Here is a 22758-nt window from a genome sequence, read left to right on the forward strand (position 1 = left end):
TCATCAAATTACAGTTTTCTGCATTTGTTAGGGCTTTCTTTTTTTTTTTTAAATTAAATGTATAGAACAGCATCTTTGCAGATCAGGTCATATGATAGATTGAGCCTGGACACCAAAATAGGTGTTTTCTTCAGTACTTTGTTTCCCTCAGATTCCTTATCTCAAAATGTCTGAACATTTTGATACTTGATGATGATGAGAGGCTTCTTCAGAGATCTGTATTTGTTTGATAGGAAAATTGCTATTTGTTTAAATTTTTCCTCTGTGAGATCTCGTTTCTTTTGATCAGGCTCTGGGTGTGTTCACATGAAAACACGTTCTCATTTGTATGCCCTACAAACACATTTTATATGCAATATAGAACACTGTAAATTTGTACATAAAGGTCTTTAAGTCTCCCTCAGTCTGGTTTTTTTTTTTTTGAAGTATTTTAAACTTTTCTTTCATTTATTGCAATCAAGGCAACCAGGATTTTTCTGTAATAAAACATATTGTGCCTCACTTTTCAAGGAAGGATTGTTCATTTCCATCACACATTAACATGAAGATGCAGGATTTTTGCAGTCTTAAGATTGGTTCATATTTTCTTTTTGTCTGAGAGCAGAAATTAAATTATTAACTGGTTGTTTTCCATAGAAGTTCATCTAAATAACATCCATCTCTCCAGAGCTATGAACTTCTCATATCAACAGGATTTAAATTGTATCCTTTGTTTACACAGTAAATGCATCTTTTTTTAATTAGATACTTGTTTGCAGGAATGGCAAGAACCCCGTTGGATTTCTTTAACCACATGATTTTGCAGTATAAGGCCTCTGGTTACATTTTTGCTGCATTGATGCCTCCTAAGGATCATGTTTTCCTGGCTTAGCTTTCCTGGGTTTCACTGAATCCTTGGATGCTGATGGGTTTGAAGTATTGAGAGGGCAGGAGCTCCAGCATTGGCAGCAATTCAACCATCTGACACATCTCCAGATAAATACACTTAATTTCGAGTTCAGTGCTGATTAAGTGGCTGGGCTGGAGCTGTCCCACATCCCCCACCAACTGCTGGGGCAGGTGGTTGCAGCCACACTCCAAGAGTTCATGGATTTGATCCTCAGGAGTCTTTAAAGCTCAGTTTTCTTAGACCAAATCTTCTGTCCCAAAGCACTTTTCACATTCGTGTGTGTCTAACTAGAGAACAGAAATCACTTAAGCTCTGGGCCTGTCTGCTCAGCCCAGGGCCCTTTGCCTCTTCTTTGTCTTCCAGAAGATTTGTCTGTCTTTAAATCCTTAACATTTAAAAAAAAAAAAAAAAGAAAATCCATCTCCCTTTCCTTATCTGGAGCAGATTGTTCCTTTCTTGATCTTGTGTTGCATCTTACTTTGATTAGAAATCCTTTAAGACAAGACCTGTTGTGTGTCAGATACTTCACAATAATTTATAAATACATTTTATAGCAAATTTCTCCTTAACTGTTATTTTTTAAAATATGAAATATCAGCATTTGTCCTACCAGATACTAAGTTTTCTTGACAAATTTCTATCCACAAAAAAACTCAAATCCTGGGACAACTGATGGAAAATAATCCATTATATTACTGCTGGGTTTGAGGGGTAATGGGTGGACTCTTTCTTTTGTCATAAAAACTGTAAATTCACTCCTAATTTGTCTTTATATCTAATAACTAGTGTGTTAGTGGTAAGAATGTCCTTTATAGTTAATATATTTATGGTGATTCCCAGAATTAAAGGCTGCCCAGCCTGCAAAGAGAAGGGAAGTCAATGTACTAACTTTCCTGGAATTATTTATTTGAACTGCTCAAATCTATAAAAAATGATTGAAAATTCCTCTCATACTCTGATATCATAGTGAGGTATAATCTCTGCTGCCTAAAATAATAATAATAAAATCTTGGATTTATTTAAGGCTTGAAAATTCAGAGGAAATGCAGGAGAAGAAAAGCTCCAGTTAGGAAAAGTGGCTCCAGCTGGGACAGAAAGGTACCCCAGAGATGGGATAAAGGACCTGCTCCAAGGGGCTGCTGTTCAATGTGAAGGTGCAGGGGAGATAAGAATGATTTATTATATAATATCTTCAGTGAAATAATACAGGTGAAGCAGTTTCTTCATGAGCTGCCTGGTTTCCTGTAGGTCTCTATTTACACACTCAATAGATACCTTTGTTTCTCCTGGGAAGCACAAGGGCACCTCTCATCCTATGCAAAATTCCAAACAAATTGATAGCCTGGAGCGTTACAGACTTATAAAACACCTCATATTTTGTGTGACAGTGTTTCTATTTAGTGAGGTGAAGCATTTTGAGCAGGGTGTGTATTTTAATTATTATCTAGTTTAAATGATAGATTCAAAGAGATTTCTTTGAGTATTTCAAGTAGTGTGTTTCTATGAAGCAGTTTTGACATATTTAATTGTATTTATATTGAAATGCTTCCATCTTGAGTGGTTACTGTACCCAAACTAGAATTTACATGCATTTGTGTATTTTTCCTTGTTAGAAGGAAACACAAAACCAGCCTTGCAAGAAAGGACTTTATTGCATTGTCTGTGGAGCTGAAATACTGCCCAAAGCAGAGGGTAAGATCCAGGGAACAGTCAAGTGTTTCAGGTTGGGACTTCTGATAGGATTTCTGATCCACCTTTTTACTTCCACAGTTTTGAATCCTGGAGGGATATTTTAGAATAACTGGATTTGGTAACTGGATAAATGCACATTAGAAATGCACTGAAGACCTGCAGAAAGTCTTTTTTTTTGGGGGGGGGAGAAAGAGGGAGTGGTCACAAGAACAACTATTTAAAGCAGGTACTTTTTCTGCCCGTTTTCTGTTGCCTGGTTCAGTGGTGCTGCCACACTGACCTGTCTGCAGTCACAGTGGGCATCTCTTTATTTAAGAGTAAACTGAAGGCAGCTCCTCCTGGCATTATGGGAGGCTGAAAGAGATGATTTGTAACAAAGTGGCCCATTCATTGGGGCTGTTCCTTCTCAGGATTAGGTGTTAATTTGCTACTAGTTGCTGTGAGAAGCTTGGTAATATCTTGGCATAGTAACTCTGGGAATCTGCTACATATTTTGGTGAAACCATCCAAAGTCTCACTGAAAAGCCATGTGATTACACTGGGTAACCTGCCTTGTGTTAATTCTGGTCTTCAGTCCTTGGTTGACATGAAATGGGGATTAGATGCCTTTGGAAATGGTGGTTTTGTGAGGCACTTTAATTTGGGAAGGTCTAAAGGCTGGTAATGGTAATAACAACTCTGTTACTTCAGGTTCCTGGGCCACGTGTGGTAATGACCTAATTACAACATGTTCTCCTGGGTTACATGCAGGAACAATTAGATGGAGATGCTTAATACACTTAAACAAGGCATAAAAGAGAATTTAGTGAGGATTTAACTGGGCTTGGGTTTTACAAATGTGAGGGTAAGAAGAAAATTTCCTTTTGTGTGCCTTGTCAGTACATCTCATGCCCTGGACAGAAAGCCAGAGAGCTGCATTTTTAGGAGGTGTTAGACATGATATTGAAGATGTGCATTGATGCCCTTGTGTGATCTCATCAGTAGACTTTCATTCATTTCCTTAATGTGAATTTATCAGCTTTGTCTTTGCAGTTTGGGGTGGAACCTGTGACACAGAATCACTGCTCTGAATCCCCGAGGTCCATGAATGCCCCCAGTTACCAGGGTGTCCCTTGTCAGGGAGAAGTTTTATGTTGTTTAAACTGAACCTCAGATGAATCTGAATCCTCAGTTGATTGAGGAAAGCTAAAAAAAAAATCTGAAAATGAAAAAATACTGGCTTTATTCAAAGTTGATTCAAACTCACCAGTCGATTTGGGAGTAATAACAAGGGGAAAATTATCTGTTGCAAAGTAAATTTTGGACACATTAAAAAATTTTAAAGAAGGCCTCCTTCCAAGGTCCATTTACAGCAATAGAAGTCTTTTCAGTGCCTGCAGTGGGTATTGGACCAGGGCCTAAATTCCCATCTTGTAAATGTGGAAAGTTTGCAGCGTGGTGGAACAGTGCTGTATTCAAAGCCATGTGTGCACAGAGCTCTTACACCCCACTTTTTAAATTACAGGAATTTTGAGAAAAGCTTGCTACAGTAATAGTGAAGTGCAGACAATCTGGAAACTCTTCAGAAATCCCAGTGTAAGAAGTAAAGGATCCATTAGGAGTTGTATGTGTAAGGTAGATGCCACTGCAGAAGATGATAATGTGATGTTGGTCATCTCAGATGCTGCAAGTCTGAGTTGTCTGAAGGAAACTTTGAAGGTTTATCAGATGCCAGTGAAAAGTGAAGGTAAATCTTTCTGATTCCTGATAAATACCAGCTAACATTTGTCAAGTCCTTCAGTACCTCTTTGAAGAGATATTTAGTTTAACAATAATTTGTTTGGTGGTTGAGTCTCCATTGTTCCTGAACTTCCACACCTTTCCTTTGTTCCTATTAAATTTCTGTGAGTTTGAAGGAAATCCAATCTCCAACAATTCTTTACTGGATGTGAATAAAATGCCTTTTCTCCTTCAAGGATATCCTTCCTTTTCACAGCTTTTTAAAAGGAACATTTTGCTTCTAAAACAAGTGATTTTTTTTTTCCTAAATGAAAATACCAAATCTCTCAAGATTCTGGTGTTTTTGAGTCCTTTTGCCAAGGATTGTGAATGTTTCTGAAACTCCAGGAAATACTTGAAATAAGCATAGAAGTGATCCTGCCATGCTGATAGATGGTAATGACAACTGTAACCCAGGTCTTTGATCTGAGATAAATGAGGATGATTGGTTTAAGCTTAGGAGAAGAAGTTTGGCTATTTTATGGGGTAAGGAAGCTGAGTCTTAATCTCCAAGGCACAATATTTGGCTAGAAAGCCAATAAACATGACAGAGAAACATGTGAGTCAGTGGGTTTTGTCAGGAGACTGGAAATACAGAAGTTGGAACTTCTGACAGTGGTACTTGGCCAAGAAAGTAAATTATATATCATTGTTTTCTCTGAACTGGGCCATTCACAACGCTGACACCTCTCCCCTTTGACTTTTGGGAAGATGATGGTGAGATTTTTCTCCCTTGAGAGGCTCAAAGCTCTGTGGACTCTGCACATTTAACCAAACACTGAAGATCAGCAGCAGTTTTCCCTCCCAAATTTCTGGGGTCCTTCTGCAGTGTTCTGGTGAAACAGAGGAGGATAATGGGAGCAGAATCCTTCACATTTCTCATAACCAGTTAAAGTGCCTGAATTGGGGTGTTTACCCCGTGGTTGGAGCAGAGCTCTGCAGAGGGGATGGGTTTGGTGGGAAATGAGATGTGGAACCCTTTGGTTCTCCAGGTGACAACAGGGAAGAACTTGCTTTAGTTCACATGTGGCCACTTCTGTTGCCATCCAGTGTTGTTTGGATGGCACAGTCAATAATATGTGATTTTGCCACAAGGGCTCCTTTCCAGGAGTTCCCAAATCCCCAGGGATTCCTGAGCATTCTTTGCCATCTCCTTCTCTGGCAAAACCAGAACGTGACATTTTGAAATGTGAACTGTGACTTTGATCTGTTTTAAAATCTCTCCTGATGCCCTCTGTAAAGCACTTTTTCTTTCTCTTTGAAAGACTTGCATGGCAGTTTATCTTTAAATGCTCTTTGGGATGAGAAGGAATGTTCTCTGACAAGTTACTTACAATGCAGGAGCTGTGTCACTCAGGCCAGTTCTCCATGTCCTTTGGTAGGAGCTGAGGTTACTCATTTCAGTAATAAAGTGCAGTCATGGGTAAGTCAAATCAGTTCATTTTGTATATTGAAATGATCACTGAAAGATTTGTGTAATAAATATTAAAATACCGTTTCTGTAAAAGGTAGAATGAACACTTTTTATCTGGACAAATTTGATGTGATTCACCTCGTTTCTACCACAGAGATTTAAGTGAAGAGCTGAGTTCAGGTCACTCAATGTATTTGTAATTGTCTCTAACTAATTTGGTTCAGTGTCTTATGAAAAGAGGCAGGAAAACAGCAGCCATCCATGAAAAGGAAAACCAGAACAAATCATACTTGCACAACTCTGTAGACTTGAATTTTCAGACATGTAGTTTTAAGTTATTTTTGGCACTAAAAAAAAGAAGTCAATCAGCTCCTGATGGATGAACGTGGACAAGGTCTCAAGAGTCAACAGGAAGAGATTTATTTATGCATATTGTATTTCCAGCAGTGTTAGCAAACTAAATTCTCAGTAGAACACTTGGAAATGTAGATGAGAAAACTCTATTTTTATTGTACTCTCAGAGCACAGGAGGTGAGGCTCCATCCTGAGGGAGCTGTGCAGGTGAGTCCAGGACACCTTTGCATTTCCCTTCATTTATATCTGCATATAAATAGAATTGAACTATTTGAGACTAAATCTTTGCCAAAAACTGACTGTGATCTTTATGTTTAGGTCTGTGTTATTATGAACTGTCCAAGCTCTTTGAAATGCAGTGTGATGGTGGCACAAAGGTTAAGAGCCATTATTTGCCACGAATTTTTGGCATTTCAAACGTTACCACTAAAATTTCATGGCGTTTTTAACGTTCATTTTGTATCAGAGATTCTGAAACGTTGCACTGAGGGAATTTATACTGGCAGAACATGAAATAAAGGGATCCCCTGAGGTATGATGAAAGCTGGGGGTTGAGGAAAGAAACTAATTTTTGTTTGTTTTCTTTTCTATTTTGTGTGTGGAAATACAGTTATTTATTTCTGAAGGCAGGATGAAGATGAATGATAGTAGCTTTAATTTTATCATCTCTTTGCTTTAAACCTGGTGTAACTGGGAATAAATTCATGTAATTGAGAATATATCCATGTAATTGAAGACACACAGAACGAGTCAAAGGAGTTAAAAATGCTGATTTATTGCATGCTATCATATCCCAGAGCAAACACATCTGCATTAAAGGGAAGGAGCTGTGATTCAGGCAGCCTTAGCTCCCAGTTCTACACTCCTGAACACAAGATCCAATGTATATGTGGAGATAAAATCAACATTCTGGTTTATGCTGCTGCCTCCCCTGTGTTAAACCACAGACACTGTCAGGAGGTATCGTGTGTCATCTCAAATTACTTCCTGTCATGTGCTGTCTGTAAATCAAGTGCAGTTGGTTCTGGAAGGCAAGGAATTGTTCATTTGATGGAAATCACACTGCTGCAGCAAAGCAAGCTTCAAAAAGAATCCCTGGGTTCTAATATCTCTTATTTCCTTTTGGCATCATTTAAAGAGGCAACACCACGTTCATGATTTAAATTTAAAGTGGGATTAACAAATTACATTCTGTATGTTTTTTAACCTGCTTTTCCTGTCAATTATTTATATTGAAAATCAGATTTTTAAATTGGCTGCTACATTTCTCCCCATCCAATTGCATCATGTGTTTCCCACTGACCTAGAAACCTCCATTAACTTATCCAGACTTTATGTGGCATCAGTGGCAGAGAAATTCATGGTACTTTTATATTCCTCAAAAGAATTTTATGTTCCTCTTTGCAGTTGTCTTTGTGAAATGGAATAGAAAACAGTACTTTGGAATTAGAGGGAATATTCTAGTATCCTACATGTAGGGGACTTGGGGTGCTTTAAGATGTAGCTCAGCTAATGGAATAAACTGTCTTTTATATCAGTGGCACATAAATTGATGTTATTTTTTATATTCCTTAAAATAATTTTGCATTCCTGTTTGCAGTTGTCTCTGTGAAATGCATTAGAAAACAGGACTTTGGAATTAGAGGAAATATTTTGCTGCCACAAACACAGGGGACTGAGGGTGCTTTACCTAATGGAATAAACTGTCTTTCATATCAGTGGCATATAAATTAATGCTATTTAGTATATTCCTTAAAACAACCTAAATAATTTTACACTCCCATTTGCAGTTGTCTTTGTGAAATGCAGTAAAAGATGGTACTTTGGAATTAGAGACAATATTTTGATGCCATAAATGCAGGGACTTGATGCTTGAAGATCCAGCTCAGCTGATGTAACAAACTGCCTCTTGTATGAGTGACATATAAATTAACATTATTTTATATATTCCTTACACTAATTTTATACCCCTGTTTGCAGTTGTCTCTGTGAAATGGAACAGGAGACAGTACTTTGGAATTAAAGAGAATATTTTGATGCCATAAATATGGGGGCTTCGGAGTGCTATAATAATGTAATGAACTGCTTTTATATCAGTGGCATACAATGTTATTTTTTATATTGCATAAGAAAAGGTAAATAATTTTATATTCCTGTTTGCAGTTGTCTCTGTGAAATGGAACAGGAGACAGTACTTTGGGATTAAAGAGAATATTTTGATGCCATAAACACAGGGGCTTCGGGGTACTTTAATAATGTAATGAACTGCTTTTATATCAGTGGCATACATGTTATTTTTTATATTGCATAAGATAAGGTAAATAATTTTATATTCCTGTTTGCAGTTGTCTCTGTGAACTGGCAGACACCACTTTGGAATTAGAGGAAATATTTTGCTGCCACAGCCGCGGGGGCCTGGGGGTGCTTTAGCTAATGGAATAAACTGCCTTTCATATGCTAAAAGGTGAACTGAAACCAACAATTAAAATTTTAAACTTATTAAGGAGTTGTTGCCGATTAGACAGTCAGCTGGTGAGACAGTCGCTTTTATATAACAGGATATTGTTTTGTTCATCATGTTGCCACATTTGGCAAACTTTTATCTTAATGCGCCTATGGGGAATTCCAGTCTGACCTCAATCTGGGTAAAGCCCCGGAGTGGCCGGAGCGGGGCGGGAGGTGCCAGGGCCCCGTCCCAGACTGTATATTTGTTATTCCATGGTAATCAGATTCATCATCATTCTGTTTAATAAAGATTTCAGCTGCCACGCGAATGCATAATCGGCTATGTCTGAGTGCCCGTCTTTTGTCTCGGCCAGATTGCTAAAACTGTATTAAGCATCATTAGGCAAAAATGACGACCTTATTAATTATGTGTTTTCCAGCAGATTGGAGCTCATTATTATGCAAACACAGTACACAGAGCAGGCACCAGAAGTAGCTCATTAATGTTTCTTTCCCTTAGATTATTATTGTGAAGTGTGCATGAAATAATTGCTAATTATGTGCCTTAAATTGTACAGTGATTGTCTGGCGAGATGTTTTTCATATGGTTTAAGAGCACTGTAGAAGGCCATCAGAAGCTACAGGTTAACGGTGCTGAAGCAAGGAAACCAGAGGAAGGGAGTCACAAAACCTGCATTTTATCACACATTTTCCTGCCTGGAAGGAGTAATTAGGACAGGTCTGGATTGCTTTGTAGTTACCTCTCACTACGCTGCTTATTGTAAAAGAAATGACTCCCAGCTGGCAAATAATTTAATAGATCTGTCTGCCCATGAATAGATAGAGGGGAGTTTGAACTGGGCACTTCTGGTAAAAAACCCAGGAGGTTGTGCAATGGTAAAGCTTGAGCTGGTGTGGATTCCTTATTTACACACCACCCAAATTTTGTGTGTGTCCAAACACTGCTCTCTCCCCCACGTTCCCCAGCTTTATTTCTCCCTCTGTACAGACTCTTTATTCACTATAATTCTCCTGAAAATTTAGGAGCACGATGGAAACGACATGTTAGGATTTGGCATCCGTCTGCAGTTTGACAACTTGGTGCTAAGTGTGTAATTGGTTTAAGCTGGTGGTGCCTCCTCCTGATCCGTGGCACGTCTCCTGTAATCTGTCTGCCACCGTAGCTGATAAGACTTGGCCACAGCCGAAGTTTTTGCGGCGCTCGAAATAAAATCCTGATCCATTAAGGGTTTGCGTGGATTTAGCTTCGTAATCTGGTTTAGAAATTGTGAGTGGTCAGATCTTGGACCCGAAGCTCTGTTGTCCAAAAGATGCCACGAAAAGCGTGGCATCAGCTCCAGTTTTCCTGAGGTTGCTTCTGTTGACAGTGGCTCTTGGTGAGGCAAAGTGTTTGTGACTGGCAATTATTTATTATATATGAGCGTGGAAACAGATACCTTGGAGGGTTAGGAGGATAATAACCTTCAGCTGACATTACTTACATTCAATAATTTGAGAGTCTGACTGCATTTGGTTGATGTTAAATAGTTGCTTGTGTCAGCTGATACCACCAGCTAAATGTGGAGGTGGCTTCGTACAATTCAAGTGGAAAGAAATGGAGCGTGCGAGCTATAAAACATTCCTTAAACATTTCATAGAGAATAGATCATTACTGAGCATTTCTGAAGGACAGACCTATATTACAGTCCCAAAAATCAAAATGGAATTGTTCTGCAGAGACCAAATTCTCTTTACTGCACTGTTCACTGCTGGGCACGGGGATGTCGACTTGATAAATCACTTGACTGATATAAATTGAAAATAGTTGGTGTGGCATTGCAGAAATAAGTATTTCCTTGGATTATTTGAAATGGCAGGGAATATATTGCTGTGAACAGGCACAGCTGCACTGTTTTTGCAGAGGTTCTGGGAACATGATGATTGTAATTTTTAATAAATGCTTTCTGAATTGTCAGTGATAATATTGCACACTGATGTGTGTGCTTGTAATAGAATCCCAGGGCATATAAACTCCCTTTTCTAACAGCACTCAAAGCATTGCAGCTAATTGTCAAATCAGGCTGCAAAGCACTTGTGTCCACAACAGTTTGACACTGAAATGTTCAATTTTTTTTGACAATTTTCCCTTACAATCCATGTTTCCTTGTCCCTATGAAATGACATTTTCTGCTCTGTATATTTAATTAATGAATTTAAATCTAATCTGTGTTATTTCCAGTGTGTGATTATATTCCACATGAAAGTCCACACCCCCACCACACCAACTCTTGAGCATAAGGATAGTTAAGAATTTCCAGGGAATATGGGAACTCAGCTGAGTTTGTGTCAATGCATTAAATATTTTCCAGGAGTCAATGGACGCTGTCAGAAGGGAGAAGCCAGGGATGACTTTGGAAAAGGTTTTTCTTGTTGCTCCTTTCTGCTGGTGCCAGAATCAGTGGTCTCCCAGGAATTATCTGTCTGAATTGCTTTCCTTGTGCTTGACACTGAATGTGGGTATTTTCCCTTGGCCACAAGGTGTTCATTCCTGCTGTCTCCACGAGGAGATCCTTGCTGGGATCAGTGCTGCTTTCAGCTCTCCGGGAATGTTGTTGTTTGCTGGAGGTACAGCCTTACTGAGGAAGAAAAAATGAGTTTATAACTGTGGCAAGAAGCTAAACAGTGTTTCAGTAAATGCCTCGACGGTCCCAGTGTTTGTCATTCCAGAATCTTCCATGTGTTTATCATCACCCCCCTGCTTACACTGTTCTTTGGTAAGGCTGGAAGCTCTAGGTGTCAGGGACTGAAGATTTTATTCTTTATTTAATTCCTGGAGATCTATATTTAAGTGAAACTAAATCCTATTTAGCGAGGAATGCACATCAACCTCTGAGTGCTGTCTTGCAGTTACTGGGGCTTTTGATGTCTTGTTTTTAAGATATGAATTTTCCTTCTCTTGAATTGTAGTACCAGATACCTAAGAGTTTTCCTCTACAAATGCATGTTTACACAGTCACTGACAAGAAGGGGCAACTCTTGAGCAGCTACTAGCGAGGAATGCACATCAACCTCTGAGTGCTGTCTTGCAGTTACTGGGGCTTTTGATGTCTTGTTTTTAAGATATGAATTTTCCTTCTCTTGAATTGTAGTACCAGATACCTAAGAGTTTTCCTCTACAAATGCATGTTTACACAGTCACTGACAAGAAGGGGCAACTCTTGAGCAGCTACTAACTAGTTAAGGAGGGTATTGCCCCTTAAACCCAAGACAGGAACGAAGCTGACCCCGAAATCATCAAATCCATTATTTTTTTTCTGATATTCACATGATAGTCCTCACTCAGTCTGTAACATTTAACAGTGCCATTCCTCTCTTCCCACAGTTTAATTGTCATTAACCATGGATTAATGCCTGTGAGGTGTCCTCAGGAGGGTGGATGGACGTGCCAGTTTTCCGTGGGTTGGCGCAGCCGTGTTGGTGTCCCCTGGCAGAGCTGGCCCTGTGTCAGGAGGTGTCAGACACAGCTCAAAAAGCTGCTCAGCAGAGGTGCAACCCAGACAAGAGGGACAGTGCTTGGGGGCAAGCCAGTAAATGTAATAACTTCTTATCTTTCCCACCTGGAAGTTTATCTTTCCTCCTTTGTCTGATTCAGAGACAAGTTGTGTGTGGCTTCCCCTGAGGATTGCAGGTTTATCTGCAGCATCTGACACAACAGGATGGTCTTGTTGGTGAGGAGAGTTTTTATCACTGGTGCTGCCAGATTATTGCCATTTAGATGTGGTGTTGGATCCATGATCTCCTGCCTCTCTCCCTCCAGGACTGCACTGCCAGCATGGACTGGTCTGGGAAGAAGGCACGTGTGGAAGCAGCTCTGGCCATGGGGGCTGCTGCAAAATGTCTTCTGAGCAAACCTGTGTCAGCACAGAAGGAAAGGTTTGGGGATCATCAGCTAATTATTTTTTAAATTCAAGGCTGGACTGCCAAAGCCACTTTATGTAGTCTTTTTTTTTTAATACAGAAATAACATAAATGAAGCACTGATTCATCTCCTCCCTCCCTTCTCATGCTGGCATTCTGAAGTTAGATGTCAGCCTTATTTGAATTCCACTATATTGAAATTTGCTTTAAAATACATATTATTTCTTTGAATATTTTTTAGAGATATAAATACAGGAAGCAAAATTAGTTTTAGGCTTGCCCAACATATATTAATATTTTTTTAAAGTGCTGAGACAGTCCCAGCACTGTGATTCATTGTCTGTCTGGTGCTGATAATCAAGTGATCTTTCATCAGGCAAGGCCAGAGCTCACTGAAGCTGTGAGTGACAAAATGCAATCATTTTACTTGCCTCCTGCTGCAAGAAGAGAGTCAAGTTTGGTTTAAATAAACTCAGGTATCGTTGCAGATGGAAAGGTTCTGTCCTTCCCCTGTCCTGGCTCTCTCTGGGCTTCAGTCCCTCTGCTCCATGAGGGCAACTCTTGGAGAGTCTGCCTTGCAAAAGGCATCTCTGGGATGGTTTGGATTAAGAATAGTGCCATTTTTGTGGGATTATTTTTACACTGGCTTATTTCAGGCATCTGATTTGGGGTCCAAATGTTTTGTATCACTAAAATGAGATCAGGGATGTGAAGAAGCACAAAGTTAGTGCACTGATAGCTGATGCTTCAAAGTTATGGAAAATGTCCAGTAGCAACTGCTGAAATTCCAGCTTCAGCATTCCAATTGTTTTATATCCCAATGAGCAGCCATTGTTGCAGGCCAGTATTTTATCCTGATTGTGGCAGGCACAGAGTGCAGCTGCCACTGACCCCTCCAGCAGGGTAACAAAACCCCTCTTTGTTATCACTCTGGGAAATGTCGTGGCCATTGTGGGTGTGAATTCAAACCAGCATCCCAGTCATGCACAGGGAAATGAAAAGCTCCACAATTCTTTGACAGGAGTCTAAATGTCTCTTATTAATTGTTATGGCAAGGTCTTTTTTAAAATTGTATCTCGTTACATAATTAAAATATAACCAAAGTAGTTAAAACATCTAAACTTCTCATCATAAATTTTAATATACTGAACTCTCCTTTCTTATAAATTTCTGTGCCATTAGAAATCCCCAATCAAGGTAAGAACATTTTTGCAATTTAACTTTTCCTCTCCAAGTGAGTTTGTGCTTTCAAGTGGTTGGACAGCAGCTTTACTGAGTGAGAGCCCTTTTTCACACCCCGAGAGCCAAGTGGCTGCAGCAGAATAGAAGAATCAGATTTGTTGCAGATGTTTCCTTCCTCCCATTCTGGGTTCTGTGAGCCAGAATTGCTAGGAAATTAGGATAGAATTGATTTCTGTGATGTGACTATGCTGTTCTAGCATTTGCATAATTAAACTCCACTTAGCCTGTGGAATGCAGGGAGCAGGGATACTCCCTGGAGTACTTACACCCAGCTTGCTCAGTGGAGCAATTCTGCTTTGGGAACTCCTCTGGCTCTTAAATTACAACCATACAGCAATAATATAAGGGGGGGGGGTGGAAAGACAGACAATTACCACCATTCTTCCATATGTAATTTGTGTATGGGATCGGTTATTTTTATTGTTTAAGTTCAGAGTTTCTTCCTCCTGATGAAACACAAACGTTTGGCCAAATGGTTTCCCTGAAGTGAGTGAAGCCAAGGATAGGTTTGGTTCTTTCTCCTCTCTGAATGGCTTGAAATAACAATAATAATAATAATAAAAAGAATTGGCTAAGATTTCAAGTTTTCCTGGTGTTTATAGATAGATGTGTGGCTGTACAAAGGTTTAGCCTTGTCTTTCTACAGGGGAGGAGGAAGGTTCTCAGATAAAGCAATACCTCAGCACTTCTGAATTCCTGTAAATCCTGCAGATTTAGGTTCTCTCTCCTACAGTTTCCCACTACAGAGGTGGGAAAAACTTCTGTATAAAGTTTCATCATCATCATCAGGTGCTTTGAAGTGGTTCAAGTTTATACATCAGTCTGAATTATGGCTCAGGGGACTTGTGTCAGTCTTCTGCCATTTCCAGGCTTCCATGGGTTATTTTTAAAGACATAATAATTGAAAAATAATGAATGTTTTCCTTCTAATTGATCTTCTTATCAGAATCTTCCATGTATATGTAAGACTAATTTTTTTGTTGTTGTTAATACAGTGTAGGAAATGGTGGGTTGAGCTTAAGAGAAAAGTCAAGAACTGCTCTTGGGCAGTTCTGACATCGAAGTTTTCTATTTTATAAACCTCAGCTGCACTTCACACTTGTGGAAACTCCAAGTGTCCCTCTTATTTTTAACAGCAGCCCAGGGTATGGTTGAAAGAGGCATATTTCCATTTTGGCTTTTGTTTGAGCAGCTTCCAAAACATCATTTGATTTCTTTTTTTTTTTCCCTTTTTTTTTTTTTTAATTTTCTGGAAAATTTGCCAAGTCTAGCTCAGATTAAGTTTCTTTGTTAGATTTGTTCTTTTAAGCATCTGGACCAGAAATTGTATCCCATGCTCTGCAGTAATGAAACATTTGGAAATCATCTGAGAAATCGTAGTAAGCCATGATAGTACTGTACTTTCTTTTTTTCAAGTAAGAAATATGCAGCTCACAGAGTAGTTTGGGGTGGGGTTTTTTTTGGAGTAAATGTTATTTTGTTTGAACCACCCTACCAAGAGCTTACACCTCATTCTTCTGGGACACAAGCAGGCCTTGTTATCTCTCAAACTATTGCCATCTCTTTTATCACTGCACAAAGTCCTGATTTGCTTGATGCAGACCAATCATGCCAAATTTTAACCTCCTGCCCTATTTATGGGTGGGAAAATAAAATAAATAAAGGATATTTTTATTGTAGCTCATAAAGCCACAGGCTGAGGGATGATTGGGTTTGGTTTTTCTGATCCACTTCTGCCTTTAAAAGCTGAATCCATAGTGTATATGTAAGTTCATCAACACAGCTAAACCCTTCTTTTACTGGTTCAAAATGAGCCATTAGAATTTATACTAATAGAAAAAATGTTTTTCTCGTGCCATAAACGTGAGAGCCATTGTATAAAGTCAGTCTGCTCATACTGTACTTGCAGTATAAATTTTATTGAAGAATAGAGTTTGTTGAAGAGAAACAGATCTGGACCCCAGTGGTAAAGAACTGGCACATCCTCTTAATTAGCTGGAAAAGGCCGTGGAATTGAAATCTTTGTCCATTGAAGGCAGGCTGGGGAAAAGAAGAGGAGGCACTTGGGGAATTTGGCAAGGAGTACGTGTGTTTTGCATTACTTGTTTCGGCAAATGTATTTATTCCCTGAAAAGAATTAAGTGCTGTAGCCAAAACACTCCTTGCATTCCCCCACAGTCTGCTGGCCACATGATCCCCTGGGATTAAGGGCCCAGCTTTGCTTTGGGTGGGTTGGTGAAGGCAGATGTCTGAATGTTAATGAGCAGCACTTTAACTTTTATTAATTTATTTCCCCCACTGTTTGGTTGCTTTGAAAGTCATGCGAAGTAACAGGAGAAGTGCCAGGAATAGAAGCAGAACGTTGCCTTTCTTACAGCTGGATTTCAACTCTCAGCTGATAAAACAGAGCCCAAATACAAACCACTTGTTGCTTCGGGTTTTGTTATGGGTGTCACCTTCAGGGAACGAGTCAGAGCCAATTTTCTCTTCAAGAGGGTGGAATGTTTTACTTGTGTTATCTCCTGCACTTTGTTCTGTGGTGTCTCTTGTAAAATCTCTTTCTGCACAGTTTGTATTTCAGTTTTTAGGTCAGAAATACTCACCCTGGCTAGGGTGGGTAATCAAAGGGGACAAGTCAAAGAGGGGCTTGTCAATAATACAGATTTGCCCTTGGTCTGGAAGTTTATCCAGCTGAGTCAGTGAAATCTCCCTTGTTTGACACTGGCTTCCATTAAAACTGTTGGATACCCTGACAGAGGAATTTATACCAATGTTTAATCTCTGTGTGAGTGAATAATCAGTTTGCTCCTGGGATAGACACAGGCTTGGAACCTCATGGATTCATCCATTTCCCTGGCCCTGGAGGTATTTTGTGCCCCAAGGAGTCATTTCTCTGATTTCCAAATGTTGGGTTGAGTTTACCTTTAAAGGCTGATTTCTGGCCCCCTTCTGTGTCACCCAAGATCATTTCTTTTTCATTTTTTTCCCCAAATTTGGAACCTGTTTGCTCCATTGGGCATGTCCTTGTGTTGGGGAAGGAGAAAGTAGCGTGGATGGTTGTACAGGAGCAGGAAAAGGCAGATGGCTGCTCTGCTAATGGGGCTTCTCCATTTGATCCCACAGGGAGAGGGACCTTTTCATTGTCACAATTTCTCAAAGCTCATTGATTTTTCATTCTAGCAGGATTTGTTTGCTTTTGAATCACTGCTGTGCTGTTGTCATTAGATGCTGGACCTTTCACTGGCCTGCACATTTCACTGGTTTTTCGATACTTGCTCTTTTAGGATTCCAGCACAGAACTTCTTCCTTCCCCTCTGCATTGACAACACTCATTAGATTCTAAATAAACCAGGCACAGTCATCCTTTTTTATTGTTTATAATAATCTAAATGCAACAGGATATATTTTACAGTTTTAGCTTAGCACTGCAAAATACTAAAATAAAAATTTACCAGGACAATTTTGCTTTCTAATTCAGCAGCTCTGTTTCATTATATACTAGTTTTTTCCTCCCAAAATGCTTTTCAAAAGCATTTCCTTAATTTAAACAAAACAAAACCCACAGGAGATACTCTGGATGAAACATTAATGCCTTGAGATCAAGGTTGCAAAACTGCACCAAGTTTTGGGAAGCTGTTTGCTTAAGCAGGAACAGCTGCACTCTTGTATTGCCTCTCTTTTAATTAGTTGAACCCACTTCCTCCACTCTGTGCTTCCTTCTGGTCTGGATCTGGAAAATATGAAAATAAGGATTTAATAGAGGTTCGTGTTTACTTACTTCTGCATTGGGGTTTATAGCCCAAATTAACGTAACTTAATTTTTCTCTTCTCCTCTATTTATCGTCTTATCACTAATATTTTTGGAATAAACTGAATCCTGATCCTTCAGATCTTTGTTCCCTGTGGTTCCATCTGTGCCAGCTGGTTCTTGGCATCGGCCAAGCTCTTCTTCAGGGCTGTTCCTCTGCTTCAGAGCTCGTATTTTATTGTATTTTATTGTACTAACAGGGTGCTGTTCCTGTCACGGGAGGGTTGGGGGTGATTGAGGTCGATTGTGAGTCATTAGAGATGCCACTGCTTTGCTTTTTGGCAGGAGCTGGGGCAGGGCAGCCCCTGGAGCCTGTTTGGCAGCACTGACTGGAGGTTGGGTCCCCCTTGGTGACTGTGTTTTTTAGTGACAGGACTCTCAGCCCTGCTGGGTTTATGTTGTCAGAATTTAATCTCCATCAGAACCTGCAAGGGAGGTGATTTCTAAAGGGGGTGGGAGCAGTTCTGCTCCTGCACAAGAACAGGAATGTCAGTCATTGTGATGCTCCATGGCACGCTGAAGGAAAAAGTTGAAATGTGAGCATTTAAAAGACACTCTTGGCACTCCATATTAAACCATAAATACCTCACCAGACCACTGAGAAGTTAAAATCATAGCCCAGGTCTAACTCTCTTCTGGGGCTTTTGTCTATGAATGATTTTTAAAGAATTATTAAGTTTATGAACAGGTGAAATGACAGACAGAGGTAATACCTAAAGCTCGTGGTGGTTGAAGGGTTTAACATCACCTTAAATCCACTTTTGTCACTGGTGTGGATGAGAGGGGGTGACAAAAGGTCCTGAGTGCATTTCATAGCAGAGACAGTTACAGACCCTCAGTCCAAGTTGTTGAAATGCTCTTCAAGAGCTACTCCATGAAGTCCAGGAGTGTGGGTGTGTGTCAGGGCCAATCAGTGTCTTGGTGGAAAAGCCTGGGTAGCTTTTTGGGCTTATAATGTAAAAATATTCTGATTTGTAAAAGGTATCCGAGGCAGAAAAGGGTCTGAATGATTAATACTTCTGCAAACAAATGGACAGATTGCTGCTTATCTTCTCCCAAGTTAGATTAAAACCCCTCTTCTAGTGATAAGAATTTATGGGAATCTCTGTTTCCATGCTAATATTTTTTAGGTATAAAAGAGGAAATATGCCTGATGATATTAATTTGCTGTTAACTAATATAGTACAACAGCAGCAAGTGGCAGTTAATCTATCAAACCCCTGCCATGACATCTTACTTGTTGTTTTAATATGTTATAAGCATGAAATGTGTTTTTCAGGTATGTTTTACATTTGCACCAGGTAATGGAAAGTACAATATATGACGTGCTTGTGCCCCAGAGGAAACTTTTAAACAGAAATAATTGAATGCAGTAAATCATCCCCTGCCTTCCTTGCTGGATCCTGGAGCCCACACTTCCAGGGGAGTTGTTGGGAGGGACAGGAGAACGTTGCAGATCCACTGCCCTCACCCTCCATGTGTTCACTTTGTGTTACAAGATCGTAGAGTAAAAAAAAAAGAGAGAAAATGAAACCCTTTCTTTTTTTTCCCTAAGCTTTAGAGCCTTATTCCAGGTTGCTGTTACAACTGGTAGGAAGACTGTAGTCTTTCAAATAATTAGGAACATCCACAAGCTAATAAATCTGTCCTGAGATTTTCATTTGGCCGTGGATGTCGGGGAGGTTTGTGTTTGACTGTGTCTCTGCACGGGTGATTTATCAGGTGTTTATTTACAAAAGTTCTCCTTGTACACAGTGCTGAGATGATTTGATGCACAGTAGGTTTAATAACTTTAATACCTGGATTATTATCCCTGTTTTAGGGTTTATTTACTCCCTTATCAGAGATTAATCTGAAAGAATTCCTTGTTAAAGAATATACAGCGTGGGTTAGTTGATGCCTCACCTTTCAGAGCATCTGGTTCAGCACCATGTGGTGAATACAAACTGCAACAGAGTAAATATTGCCCTTCTTTTTGGAAATTCAAGGTACCATTTGATCATGCCATGGCCACTTGGGTTTCTCCAAGGGGGTTGAGCTGCTTTCAAAGTGGTGAGCTGTTGTGCTGAAAGCTGCTAAGGATATCTAAATGGAAGAGTTTTAGGGAGGAGGAATGATGTGGATTATGAGTAATCCAGTCAAAATAAATGTAGCCCAGGCTTGCAGTGCTGGCTCATCCCCACCCAGGTGTTTGTTTAGCTGGAAGACCCGATGAGGGAGGAATTCCACTCCCAGCTGGTTGGACAAGTCCAGTGTCAGGTTGGTTCAGTGCCAGAATCAGCCAGGCTTTGTTCTGAACTCTTGCTTCTAAATGCTTTCAATCATACCCCAATTATTGATCTCTCAACACAATGAATGCTCTATTGAGCTTTAATATAAATATTAAAGACATTATAAGTGGCTCTGTAACTTCCTCTGTGCTTTCATCTTTTAGAGCTACAGATACCACACAAATGCTTTTATTCTGGTAACAGGACAGAGTGAAAAATTCAAATTGTCTCTCAAAATACAGCTGCTGATTTAAATCTGGGCTGGAATCTCCTCCTTTGGAGGGGCCTGTTTTTAAGAAAATCTCAGCTTAAGTCCTACTTAGCTTAGAATTCAAAATATCACCAGCAGACTAAAACATGGTGGCTGAAACCAATTGCAAACAGATGGGATTTTCTTATTCTGATTGGCCATATGTTGCCATAGGGGAAAAAAATGGAAAAATCCAGACAAAACATAACTCATCTAAAGGACATGACCTTGATGGTTCTCGACTGCTTATATGGAATTTTTTTCTAACACAGAGAATATTTTAAATATATTTGTAAAAGAAGGAGTGCAGTGCTTGTTTAGGTAGTTTAGAGGGAAAATACAGCTTTCAGAAAAGAAAAAAAAAAGCCACAAAACCACCAGCAAAATCTCTGCCATTGACACAGGTGTAAGCAGAAAGCACAGAAAGCAAGTTTAAGATGAATCATTCAAAGCCTTTCTCCTGGGCATTCCTTCATGGAAATGAATAATAACTGTAAGTGTCTGAACAATGTAAATCACACTTGCACTTGGAAAACCCCTTAAAATACAAACCTGCTCTATTTCTAATAGACTGGGAAGTTTATGGCTTTAAAAAGTGCAGTTTTATGGGACTTACTTTAAGAATAGTTCATATTCACTTCCTTTTTAGACTTAAATTCCCATCTAATCCCACTGATTATTTGTAATAAAGAGTTAAAATTACTGTTGCTATATAGAAATATAAATTAAACACTTGTAAAGGTACATGGACTTATAATGCTGTAAGTGCTTGTGTTGTCTGTATCTTTTGTCTCTAGGATGTATAAATCCATTACAGAGGTAGGACTTGTCTGATTTGTCTGTCTAGATTTGTGTAATATATAATATATAATTTTATGTAATTTCTGTAGTGTATTTATTTACAAATCTCTAATATCCATATTTTTACGAATCAGACACATCCACGTTGCTCACGTTTAATATTCTGCATCATTTCTCTGTCCTCTCTAAAGCTGGTACCAGGTGCCCCAGAATGTTTTTCATTGCCTTGCACATTTTAAACTTGCCACAGGACAGAATCCATACCTTGGCAAACCCATTTAGCCTCGATTTTAACCACCCTTCTCCACATTGGACCTCGGGGACCCCCTCAGTGGGCTTTGGATGGATTAATAACACAACATGCAAAGTAAGTTGACAGTAAAACTTTCACTGGTGTTTGGCTGAGCTCATGTAAATATGATACTGATGAAGTGTGACTAAATCCCTGGTCCAAAACTCCAACTCCTTTTGCTTAGAACTTTAAGGTTATTATGCAGGGGTATTATGCATGCAGAAAGTAATGGGGGATTTTTCCCAGTGGAGGTTTATATGTGATGTACAGGGGGTTCTGCTTAGTTTAAATTCTATTAAAAGTATGTTACAGTAACACTGAATGTATTGTTGAAAGTATCAATGAACTTCAGAGTTCAGTTCATCTTCCTGTTCTTAACTTGCCCCGTTTTGCCTCCTTGATATGACTGAAAATACATCTAAAAGGATTTATTATGATTAGGGCATTTTCAAGAAAGTTTCTTAAGCAGTTTAAAGCAGGTTTAATTGAAGTAATGTTTCCTTTTTCCACATCAAACCCTTCTGTTTTGGAGCAAATTTTGCAAATATTATATTTTCATTGCTCTCTTAAAGAAGATAAAATAAGAGAAGTGACTCTCCCAAGTCGTCTCATTTGAAAATTCATTGTATTGGTATGAATAGTTTATGCCATTTTATAGGATATACTAATTTCAAACAAACTTCAAGTAGAGTAAGGAAGCCCAGGAAATGCCATTTTTTTCTGTAATTAGATTTTAAAAACTTACATTTTTCTAGTTTCATGGAGTGCCTTGGTCTCTGCATGAATGGTAAATATGAGGAATGTATTTAGAGACTTCTAAAAGGAGGATAAGACAAGAATCTAGTGATATCTTCGAAGATCTACTAGAATTGCATAAAACTTCTTTAGACATGTTTAGGATTTGCATGGCAAGGGCTGTACTTGCTTGGGCCTTACAGTGTGTACAGACTTTCTGGTGGGTGAGCAGGGATTGGAGTGGTTTGGAAGAAAAGTCTTGTTTGCACAAGGCACAGAAGGTAAAACTGGGAAGAGAATCCATCAACCAGAGAAATCTCTGAAGGATGGGAGCAGACAGACCTTCTAGTCTGGGCCCTCACACGGAGACAAGATCAAACATAATTAGACCATCTTTGTCAAATATTCGTCATCCTAAAAATCTCCACTGAAAGTTCCCGTGTGCAACCTTAATCTTGGCTGCAAATTGAGCTCCTTTCTCGCCGTGTCTCCAGCAGCAGGGGGGGGGGACACTTTTCCAAGGAGAGCTCATCAAACACACGTTGAAAGGTTTGGGAGGAGCCGACTTTTGTAACAATGCAGAGTTAAATTTAGTGCAAACGTTCCGAAGAGGAGTAGCAGCTGCTGAAAGACGAGTGGGGGCAGCCCTGTATTGTTGTGACCCTGCCTTCTGTGGACCTGTCAGGATGAGAAATCATATATTCAAAAGTAAGAAACTGCACACAAAGCAAATCCTGCATGAGCTTCTGTGTCCAGATCCTGCCCAGATCCTGCCCACCTGGAGCCTGGCAGAGCCAAACAGCAGCAAAGTGCCTTGGTTGGCTGGAGGTGGTGGATCTGTGGGGTGGAATTGTGAGAGAAGAAAAACACACCTGAAAAGGACATTTTTA

At 39.5% G+C, this 22758-nt stretch overlaps 1 protein-coding gene across 1 annotated transcript in view; it reads left to right on the top strand.

Annotated features, from left to right (window-relative positions):
- Positions 1-22758, top strand: part of BRIP1 (BRCA1 interacting protein C-terminal helicase 1) — a 96364-nt gene that overhangs the window by 50238 nt on the left and 23368 nt on the right. Inside the window, exons 22-25 of the mRNA XM_018076825.3 lie at positions 1914-1987; positions 2503-2581; positions 4086-4307; positions 5605-5762. Of these exons, the coding sequence (XP_017932314.2) occupies positions 1914-1987; positions 2503-2581; positions 4086-4307; positions 5605-5762 (533 nt within the window). The remainder of the gene's footprint in view (positions 1-1913; positions 1988-2502; positions 2582-4085; positions 4308-5604; positions 5763-22758) is intronic.

Source organism: Manacus vitellinus, unplaced genomic scaffold (assembly GCF_001715985.3).
Source record: "Manacus vitellinus isolate BGI_N305 unplaced genomic scaffold, ASM171598v3 scaffold_32_pilon, whole genome shotgun sequence".
NCBI lineage: Eukaryota > Metazoa > Chordata > Aves > Passeriformes > Pipridae > Manacus > Manacus vitellinus.